This window comes from Megalobrama amblycephala, linkage group LG9 (assembly GCF_018812025.1).
Source record: "Megalobrama amblycephala isolate DHTTF-2021 linkage group LG9, ASM1881202v1, whole genome shotgun sequence".
NCBI classification, from domain to species: domain Eukaryota; kingdom Metazoa; phylum Chordata; class Actinopteri; order Cypriniformes; family Xenocyprididae; genus Megalobrama; species Megalobrama amblycephala.
Genome location: NC_063052.1, coordinates 2,698,114 through 2,709,384, shown reverse-complemented (window position 1 = coordinate 2,709,384; position 11,271 = coordinate 2,698,114). Strand labels below are relative to the sequence as shown.

General features: G+C 36.4%; 1 protein-coding gene across 1 annotated transcript; it reads left to right on the top strand.

Annotated features, from left to right (window-relative positions):
- Positions 1 to 1,083: 1,083 nt before the first annotated feature.
- Positions 1,084 to 7,171, top strand: prrt1 (proline-rich transmembrane protein 1). The gene is made up of 4 exons (XM_048201183.1): positions 1,084 to 1,273; positions 2,999 to 3,357; positions 3,674 to 3,865; positions 6,995 to 7,171. The coding sequence occupies exons 1-4, from the start codon at positions 1,255 to 1,257 to the stop codon at positions 7,169 to 7,171; spliced, it is 747 nt and encodes a 248-aa protein (XP_048057140.1). The 5' UTR covers positions 1,084 to 1,254.
- The last annotated feature ends 4,100 nt before the right edge of the window (positions 7,172 to 11,271 follow it).

The following is an 11,271-nucleotide window of genomic DNA, read 5'->3' as shown; positions in this document are numbered from 1 at the left end:
CATAAAGGTACTAAAAGCATATTTAAATCGGTTCATGTGAGTACAGTGGTTCAATATCAATATTATAAAGCGACAAGAATATTTTTGGTGCGCCATAAAAACAAAATAACGATTATTTAGTGATTTCAAAACACTGCTTCATGAAGCATCGGAGCATAAATGAATCAGTGTATCGAATCATGATTCAGATCGTGTGTCAAACTGCCAACGGCTGAAATCACGTGATTTTGGTGCTCCGAACAGCTGATTCGATACACTGATTCATCTGTGCTCCGAATCTTCCTGAAGCAGTGTTTTGAAATCGGCCATCACTATATAAGTCGTTATTTTGGTTTTTTTGGCGCATCAAAAATATTCTCGTCGCTTTATAATATTAATATTGAACCACTGTACTCACATGAACTGATTTAAATATGTTTTAGTACCTTTATGGATCTTGAGAGAGGAAATGTCATTGTTCCCTATGCAGGCCTCACGGAGCCATCGGATTTCAATTAAAATATCTTAATTTGTGTTCTGAAGATGAACGAAGGTCTTACGGGTGTGGAACGCCATGAGGGTGAGTAATAAATGACAGAATTTTTATTTTTGGGTGAACTAAGCCTTTAAGTTTCATACAATCCAAAATGCCTTACTATAGTTACTACGGTAAAACCATCATAAATTAATATGGGATCTCCTTCAAACAATGTGTCATTGTATTATTTTAATGTCAATGATAGCTAATGCCAAGTTACCACAGTTTTGTTGTATAAAATTAATATTATCGCAGTTTAGCGGAAATTGTTACCATGGTAACAATATTGTTCTCTTCTTTTTTTTTCATCTTTTTGTAAATACACTTTATTAGTTTTAGTATTCTTGAAATTAACTCTATTTCCATGTGATGTGTGCGGTAGTATGCTGTAGTGTGGTTCTGCTGCTGTCTCTTTAAGACGCTCTGGTTAATTCGGTGTAACTAGATGCGTTAGTTGAAACCTGTTTTGCTGCTGCTGCTGCTGATGCTGCTCTGGATGTTGCAGTGTGACCGTGGAGAAAAACAGCAACAGACATTCAAAGGCTTTTACACCCAGATAACCAGCCTTTACACCGCATACATCAGTATTACCATCTGAAGATGCGTTATAATTAGCCTGGAGAGAAATCATCAGCATCGTCTGTTGTGATCTGACAAAGACAGACGTACTGGTTGGATTTGGGTTTTAATTACTGGAGGGACACACTAAACATCGTCGAAACGGAGAAGTAGACACAATGTCGTCGGAAAAACACGGTAAAAATGTCTATTTATTTATTTGGCCACATCGCAGCTAGGCTAATTAAATAAATTTATGCAGCTGGACGACTGATTTAAATCAAAGGTATTTAATAAAAAATGAGTGCGAGACGGCCATTCATGAATATTATGTTGCTAATAATTTTTCTTTTCTTTTTTATTGTTCATCCCAGTTTCCTCTATGTAGTCGTATATTCAGACTGTGTCAAATCCTAGTGAGCTGCCTACATAGGCGTCAAAAGCGCGTAATGTCTGTTGTCGCGTGCTGCAGTTTTGTCCATTATAATGATGTGCTGAGCGTTTTTGAGCATCAAATGTCGAATCAATCCTGACTAGTGGATGATCCCCATAAATGCTGTCTGTGTAGAGGCAGCTTGATATTTGAAACACAGCCGTTATGTCCCTTATTCGTTGCTGTATAATGCCGTGTTGAACATATAGGCTGAGAGATGAGAGAATATAGGCACATAGCTGTAAGTGTGCTTTGAAGGGTGTTGTATGAGGCTGTAGGGCCCTATTTCAGTCAGCAGGTCCCTTGGGTCCGTGATTCACATCGCTGTGCGATGGAGGGCCCTTATAATAAATTCACTTGAAACTGTAACGTGATTTTGTAAAATTATGCAGATATGGTTTAGATATAAAAGACTTTTGGATTATCAATAAGCTTTCTTACGATAAAAAAAATCTTATTTCAGGGATGTGAATCAATGTCTTATCTGAGGAAAGCTGCACATCCCTCTGGCCTCTTTGTCAGCCCATTTAGACAAAGAATGAAAGTATATTCACAAAACATAATTGTTTTATAGCTTAATCTGCAGGATGTTGGACATTAAGGAGGACACAGACAACCTTATTTAAATATGCTCAGAAAATGATGCATTAAATATGTATCCTTGTGCATTTTTTTTCTCTTCCAACTAATTAAATATGAATTGTTGTACCTTAAATCCCCTTATACCATCCTGAACTATATATGCTGCTGACATTGTGAAGGATTGCATAATGATTTAGTCGCTTACACATAGAAACACACACACTGAGCTAAACTCTCCTGGGTGACACAAGCTGGTGTAAATCTCATTAAATCTTTACTGTTCCAGGTTGAATCCGAGTTAAGGAATAGTTTATTGGAATTTCTAAATATAAATAATAATAGCATTTGACATAGCAGTTGACAGCGGAAAGTAAAAATCTTATTCATTTTTTCAATGGGAAATTGAGTGATAACGTATAAACCTGCTGTGAGCTCAGAGGTTGTTAATCGATGGTATATGCTCTTTTTTTTAAACTAAACAGTTTGCATTAAATCAACATATTTTTTTAAAGAATGGGAATTCCTGGTGAAAAACTACGTTAACCATGATTCTGCATAAGAACCTTCACCAATCAGAGAGTCCCGGTGAACAAATTGCACCAAACAAATTGCGCTATGCTCTAAAAAATACTTAAATATTTGTATTTATATGTATATTTTGCAATAAACTTAAATATATTGTTTCTATAGATATAATCAACTATAATAAATGAGTAATTTTATATTTCATCAGTTTTAACTTGAATATGGAATTCGCAAGGCTTCATGGGATTGTAGTTTTTTCCCTCATTAATGCCTTTAAGTGCAGTCTTGTACCTTTCCACATGTAGAATGCAATCTTACTCTTATAAATAATTGTCAGACAGTCTTTATTCGTGTTGCATGACTGTCAATCTGTCGTGGCTCAGGATTGGAGGAGGCAGCGGGGAGGCAGGCCATGTCTCAGCCGATGATGCAGATGGCTCCGCCTCCCTACCTCCCCAACCAGGACCCCAACATGCCCCCACATCCCCCTCCACCTGGCTGTGGCCCACAGCCGAACTACCCCCCTCCCCCTCCTCCTCCTGGATCAGAGGGGTACATGCAGGAAACCCAGTTCCACTGTGGCACCCTCGGGCCCCAGGGAGCTCCAAACGGATACCCGGTGCAGACGCACGGACCAGTAGGCACCGTCCCTCATCCTCCAGTGGGCTATATACATCCAGGATACCCCCTACAACTGCAGCCCTGCACGGCCTACGTGCCTGTCTATCCCATAGGCACAGGGGTGAGTGAGGATTCATCTTATAATGTATTTAGAGTTGGCATGAAATGAAAATTGTAATCTAAATGCTGCATTGTAATTGATTCATTGATGTAAATCTTACTTTTTTTTTAGAAGATTTTTGACATCATAATCATAATGTTTAATCAAAATGTCATAATTACATAGTGGCTGGTTAAATTTAAACCCAGCATGACCTACAAAGTGTCTGTGAGATCAGACATTTTTCTGAATCAAAAAATATAGAAATTATGCACCTCAATTGCACACCAGTTTCTGTAAGCTGAACTGACCTTTCCTGTCTGTTTCCTTTACTCAGGCACAGCCTTACATGCCTAATGGTGCACCTCATCCAGGTGTTGCTCCCGGCCAGATGGCCATGCATATGCCAAATGGCATCGCTCTGATGGAGTCTCGTCGTCCTCCCCACGACTACCTGCCCATCGCTGTCCTCACCACTGTCTGCTGCTTCTGGCCCACAGGGATAATTGCCATCATCAAAGCCGTGCAGGTAAATGAGCCCAGACAGAGCTCTGATGACAGTACGGCCGAGATATGATGAATCTATCATGAGATATGAATGAGGATATCATTTCAGTTTTGAAGCGTTGGCTGTTCACACAAGTACGATACAACTAACAGGGGTGTGTTTCCCATACAATGGTGTAACTCACTGCTTAACTACTATATTAAGATGCATTGTTGGAGAAATTAACTAGCTAGTCACGACTGTTTCAGCACCTTCTTCATTTGAACCATGCTAGGTCAATAGGTAACACTTTATTACACCTTAGTTAGACATTCTATTAACTATAAGTAACTTTGCTACTACATGTCAACTACCAGTCATTAGAGTATTAGTAGACTGTCTGCTTAACATCTGTTAACACTTTATTTTGATGGTCCCCCAACAGACATTCGACTATAAGTAAATTTGCAAGTACATGTCATCTTATGCTACTAACCCTAACCTCTACTAACAATCTACTAATATTCTAATGAGAAATACACTGTGTCTACAAAAGACAGTAGAACCCATTATAATCAGTGATGCTGTCTACACTGGATCTAGCGAGATGCAACACAACACATTCCCGACAGAAAACTGATGCCTCGTTCTATTTCCAACGCACTTCAATCGCTCCCGCTTCTTCTGACACAAAGAACAAATGGATTTGCAACAGTCGCTTTGTCGTGTCCAGTGTAGACATCCTTAAGCTGTTGCAGCACAACAGGACAACTGTCAGTGTAGACACAATGTTAGTTGTCATGTAGTTGCGCATTATTTAGAGTTAGTTGACATGTAGTTGCAAGTTGACATGTAGTTAGTAAAATGTCTAATGTGGGCTAACAAAATGACCGTCCAATAAAATAGGGCTGTCATTAAAGGCCCACTGAAGTGCTTTGGAACGTGCAGCATTATTCAATGTTTTGACATAATTTTCACTGAAACAGGAAGACAGGGTGGGACATATCGAACTGCTCCTCCCCTTTTTTACAATAGCTTATAGCGTTTTGTTTATATCACAGCTCGGCCATAGCCATTGAGCTTGTTAAAGCCTAAGTTTCCTTATAATCTCTAACCATTTCTCCTGCTAATGTTCTCTATATCACTTTAAAATATAGCATTCTGTGCAGAATTCAAATGGGTCCGATATGTTTTGTGGTCTGTGCAGACTCGCACATATCATCCACTCTGTGCTACTGTGTCTCTGGACCGGACTGTGTGCGCTCTGTGGCGGTTTGCGTCACACTAACGTGAAACCAGACTTCATTTGCGTCAATGGAAATGTCTATTTATAATGTAGGGGCGGGGACGCTTTAGATTCTAGAGAGCATTTGATTGGACAGAAAAATCTGATGAGAAGCTAAGGTGTAGCGTGATGTCATCAAAATCATTGATCCATATTGGCGGAAGTGTACGGAAGAGGATTAGGGCCAAGCAATAATAAAAAAATAAAACCATTATTTTTTTTAAAAAAAGATTAAAGTTGTTAAATTTCGAGAAAAAACTTGTTAAATTTCGAGAAAAAAGTCGAAATAAAATGTTGAGAATAAACTCATTAAATTACGAGAAAAAACTCGTTAAATTTCAAGAAAAAAGTCGAGATAAAATGTTGAGAATAAACTCGTTAAATTATGAGAATAAACTCATTAAATTATGAGAATAAAGTCATTAAATTACGAGAAAAAAGTTGTTAAATTATGAGAACAAATTCGTAACTTAACTAATTTGTTCTCGTAATTTAACAACTTTTTTCTCATAATTTAATGAGTTTATTCTCAACATTTTATCTTGACTTTTTTCTCGAAATTTAACGACATTTTTCTCATAATTTAACGAATTTGTTCTCGTAATTTAACAACTTTTTTCTCGTAATTTAATGACTTTATTCAACATTTTATCTCGACTTTTTTCTTGAAATTTAATGAGTTTTTTCTCGTAATTTAATGACTTTATTCTCAACATTTTATCTCGACATTTTTCTCGAAATTTAACGACATTTTTCTCATAATCTAACGAATTTGTTCTCGTAATTTAACGACTTTTTTCTCGTAATTTAATGACTTTATTCTCAACATTTTATCTTGACTTTTTTCTCAAAATTTAACAAGTTTTTTCTCGTAATTTAATGACTTTATTCTCAACATTTTATCTCAACATTTTTCTCGAAATGTAACGACATTTTTCTCATAATTTAACGAATTTGTTCTCGTAATTTAACGAGTTTTTTCTTGTAATTTAATGACTTTATTCTCAACATTTTATCTCGACATTTTTCTCGAAATTTAACGAGTTTTTTCTCGTAATTTTACGAGTTTATTCTCAACATTTTATTTCGACTTTTTTCTCGAAATTTAACAACTTTAATCTCAAGATGGTTTTAATTTTTTATTATTGCTTGGCCCTAATCCTCTTCCGTAGAAGTGAGTGACTGTAAGTTTTGAATGCTTATATCTTCTATGTGCAAATTTTGTCATTGTTTTGGAGCACACTAGCTTATAGATAAGATTAAGGCTAACATATTCATACTAAAAGACAAAAAAACTTCAATTTTCATTTCATGGCAACTTTAATGAAGTCATATGCAGGTAGTGGAGTAATAACTTCTGATAACTAATCTATTCAAGATTGCAATTAATGTCAAAATTATTATAGTTCATTTACGTGAAATAACTCTTGTTTAGAATCAGGTTAACATGCAGTATGTAATTGGCGTACACTTTACTCTTGTATACGTACGGTTCACTCAGTCAGCAGCCTTTTCACAACACAATTTCTCCAAAATGCTGCTGTAACAAACATGGCATCTGAGGACTACTTCACTATTTTTGATCCCCAACATTTTGCTGTATCTTATGTTTGATTCATCATGGGTTCCCTTGTAGTTAGCTTTGTGGTTAACAATGCATTTGGGTAAAACGCACCCCAGATGTTCATGAAAGCATTAAGTTAATGGTTGCATTCCAATATGACATTTTATTATTATCCATGTTTACAAACAATTTACACAGAATTTCATTCAATATGTTTTTTTTAGCATCAAACAATTTAATTTCAGACTTGGAACGAACAGTTCTCTTGTATCTACTTTATCTAAATATCTACTAAATAACATTTTTTTTCAAATTTGTTTAGGTGCGTACTGCTATTGCTCGGGGCGACATGGTTACAGCAGAGATTGCTTCACGCGAGGCACGTAACTTCTCCTTCATCAGTCTGGCAGTGGGAATCGCCTCCATCGTGTTGTGCACCATACTCACCGTTGTGGTCATCATCGCCTCTCAGCACCATGATGACGACTGGGAGCCCTAGAGACCACAGCTCAGGGACGAACCTCCTCAACCTGCCCTACAGACCCCTGGCCACCATTCCAGTCGGTATTCTGCTTTTTCTTTCACACAGCACAGTTCTGACTTCTCAAGCCACCACATCCTAATCTGCAGTCAAAAATACGATATTACAGCCATTTGCCCTTGTATTAGTTACAAGATAGAACAGCGGGAACTATGGGGAACACAAACGCCTACCATGTTGTAAGTGTGCTCACACTCACATTAACCTACCTGAACAATTCCTGCCTCTCCTGAACAAAACCCTGTGTAAGATCAGTAGTTTTAAAATATAGTGTACTAAAGACTTGAGTCAGGTCAGATGTGTTATTGTTTTCTCCTAAAATTTGCCAAAAATATTACTTTTTAAAAGAAACACACAAGTATTACAAGAACATGATTTTGGTATTATTGTGTTTTTTGACATTCAAAACATTCCGTCTATTATTTTGTGCCATTTATCTGTTTAAAAAGAAAAATAATATATTACTTTGTAGGTTGAATTGACAGATTTAGTTACTGAAAATGTGGATAAATTGTGTTTTAAATACACTAAGTATTGAAATTCAAATTCAAAAAGACTAATTGATTATTGGAAATAAGTTCCAGTATAATAGAACTGGAATTTCAGATTCCATCATTTACCCAAAGGAACTTCTATGGTGTAGTTCAGAAGAGTCTATATCAGTATTGTTCACTCAGTGGTTTCTTTTCTTAAACTCAAGGCCAGAAATATACTCTACGCAGCACACAAACACAGATGCTAATGCTTGGCTAACACATGGCAGCATGCTGTTCTCTTGTACATATTCAAAGCTAGTGACGCACCAAAACACCAAGTTTTCATTTAGCTGAAAAACGAAACCACAAATAAAGTTTGAGCAATTAAACTTAGGTAATTGCTACTAATTTTTACATTTTGCTACTCTAGCATCATTTTTGGTCATGGTGAAGTATGTCCACACTAGAATTTCATCATTGTGTGCACGAAATAGACTCTTACATCATCTAAAAAGCTTTCAATGTTTCGGTCAATGATTTCAGCCCTCCAAAACTTTTTTGGCCGTAACCAAAAATTCTATTTATTACTGTTTAGGCCAAATTTTTTTGGTTGTTGAAATTTGCATTACTATTTAAAGCTGCAATGTTATATTTTTGCACTACTAGTGGCACAAAATGGAAATGCAATCTGTTCATTTAAGAAGCCTTAATAGCAACATTGGCTTAACCAATGGTGTGAGTTTTATTGCAGCTAGTGGCACAGAATTGACATACTGAAACTTTGACAATATTTTTTTTACCCTTGAATAGTCATGCTATTAAACGGCATGTGGTATTATTATGGTAGCCAGCTATAAAATGACAGTTTAACTGACTTAAAAAAATTGACTCAGCAGGATTTTCTGTTAAATTGACCCCAGAATAAGAAACTCCTTTTAAATAACTCCTTTTGTGGCAATATGTATCATTTTGAATTGCTGTGAAAATAGCTAAAAGCATTTGCGTTCATGTACTTGCGTAGAGTACGTCTCGGGCCCAAGTGTTCCCAAGTGTCTTGTTGCAAACCGGTCTCAAATAGATCCAGTTCAGAGATGTTGAACGAATGTATTATAGGGTGAAATTATTGCTTCATTACTGACTTTTGTAAATTGGCTCTTCATTAAGGGAAGACATGACATTTTTGTGTTGTGATCTAGTGTATTATTTATTGTTTAAACACTAAATTATTAATTTGTGTATTAAACTGATAATTATGTATTTATTGAAATATGTAATCATAGGTCTAACTGTTGTGCTGAAATATTTAGTTATCTTTCCTAGATAACAGTCAGTCATCACAGATGATTGCTCAGCTGGCATATTTTGATGAAGCATGTGGTAATATGCACTTTTATGCTCAGTAAGCAAGTAGCTAGTTTGTCTCACTTCTATGTAGATGAAAGTGTAACTTGCTTCAATTCTGACCTCATTGAAACTCCTCACATGCTGCTGTCAGTTAGCTGTAGTTTGTTAGATAAACACATTTAGCACAATGGTTTGGTTGAACAAAAAGTATCAAACAATCCTAGAGTGTTCCTACATATATTATACTGAAACATGGATGCAATGTTTTAGATTTGTAAGACTCTAATATGTGAATTTATCTCTTACTGCTTTCAAAATGCATCCATTCTTGCCATTCACTGACTGTATGATCTGTCAAACTCTTCATTTTCAAACAAGACAAAAACCCAAAAATGAAAATCCCGTCATTATTTAGCAACAAAAATCTAGCTAAATGTTGATTCTGCTCTTTCCATAATGAAAGAGAATGGGGCTGTCAAGCACCAGAACTGACAAATAACTTAAATAACCCATATAACTAAAATTTGGGAATATTGGATTTTATTATTTTATTTAATTTTTTTTTTTTTTTTTTTTTTTGGAGCTTGATAGCCCCAGTCACCATTTGCTGAGAGTGGTGCAGGGATGATAGGCCAAAACCCAGAAATGTTTTTTTTTTGCCACTTCCGGTTCCATCGTCCTGAAGTCAATGGGTTTTTGAATGGGTTTTTTGTTAAATGCTTGAAATAAGGTCTGTGGTGAACACAAGCTTAAGATATTTTCACATTTTATTCTACAATATAAAATACATCAGTATTACCCACTTTTATTTTTTTTTAAGTGTTTATTTGTCTTGTAAACAGTGGTTGCCAACAAGTGGCTAAATGGGACTACAGAGGTTGTCAGGGACATTAAACTTCATCAGCCGAACAGGTAAACTCATCTACTCACTAGTCCACTTTCATAGCCTCGTTGTGTTCATATACTCGCTCTTGCAAACTATTAGAACTTGAACTTTAAAGGTGCTAAAGAGGATGTTTTGTTTTATACATTTTTGCAATATTACTTGAAACCGTCTTTACTAACTGATAAAAGACTATTTATTAGGTGCACTGAAAGGAATAATATTAATATACATCATCTGTGCACGAGGTAGGGCCTTAAAAACATCAGCCAATCGTTTACGCGATCATCATCGGCTGCGCGCTCCAGTAACTTTCCACACTCCACAGGCGCCGCATGCAATGTTTTTGTCCAGAGACAGGAGTAACAACTGCAGATTATGAGTTACCTGCGGTGAGTCCGACATAATGAATCCACTAACACGACACAGCGAATGCCGGTGGTAAACACTCGTGTTCCAATACTCGTGCACGAATTTTGGGAGGCGTTCCCTTGAAAGGAAGGGGGGTTGTTCTTACGCATGCGCTCATTTCAAAAACTCAGTAACAGTCTTTGGTTTCTCAGTCGACGAAAAGATCCTCTTTATCACCTTTAAGGGTAAATATTTTCAAACAAAGACTGAAAGAGTTGTCGGAAGCTTGGCGATGGTGACGTTGAAGTCATGCGACCGTGGTGTAGTTTGTTTATAGGCTTTTGACTTCTGCAGATTGTGTATTCTGAAGTTGTGTTCATTTGTGAAGATCATCATGATGAACAAAATGTGTAAGAATCATAAGCTTTTGTTAGTCACAGACCTTACTTTCTGCAATATTCCAAAAGCCAATGGAAAAATCCTATAGGGTTTGTGTTGAGGGAACCAGGATGACCGGGTTGGTGGTCTACAAAAATACGTCATCTCTGCACCACTCTATGGTATGGAAAAGCGCAGCCCCCATGTGCTGTAACTGTATGAAAAACTGCAGCCTGTATCTGCTAAATTTCTCCTATTGTATTATAAAGGTTTTGAACAGCATGAAAGCAAAAATCATGACAGAATTTTCATTTTTTGGATTGATTCAGTGGATGATCTTTTAATTTGTGTATAAAGCTTTACAGTTTCTACATTTGCAGGCTTGACAGTCTTGGCGAGATATGTGCTTATTGTATCAGTAAAATACAAGAAAGAGAACAGCCAATTTTGATAAATGAATGTGTCCCATGATAAATTAGGAAAGACGGGAGAAAATCATCTTTTGCATCCATTTGAGCACTTTCTGTCCTCTTCTACCATGTCACTCAATTTTAAGTATTTCTTTCTTTCTTTTTTTTTTTTTTTGGCTTGTGTAATTTGAACTGCGTCATATCGTTCTTTTCCTG

What these genes read in the sequence shown, in the direction of transcription:
- prrt1 (XM_048201183.1), top strand. An exon ending in TCTATCCCATAGGCACAGGG is followed by an intron (nt 3,358 to 3,673) that starts GTGAGTGAGGAT and finishes TCCTTTACTCAG; the next exon opens with GCACAGCCTTACATGCCTAA. An exon ending in CCATCATCAAAGCCGTGCAG is followed by an intron (nt 3,866 to 6,994) that starts GTAAATGAGCCC and finishes AAATTTGTTTAG; the next exon opens with GTGCGTACTGCTATTGCTCG.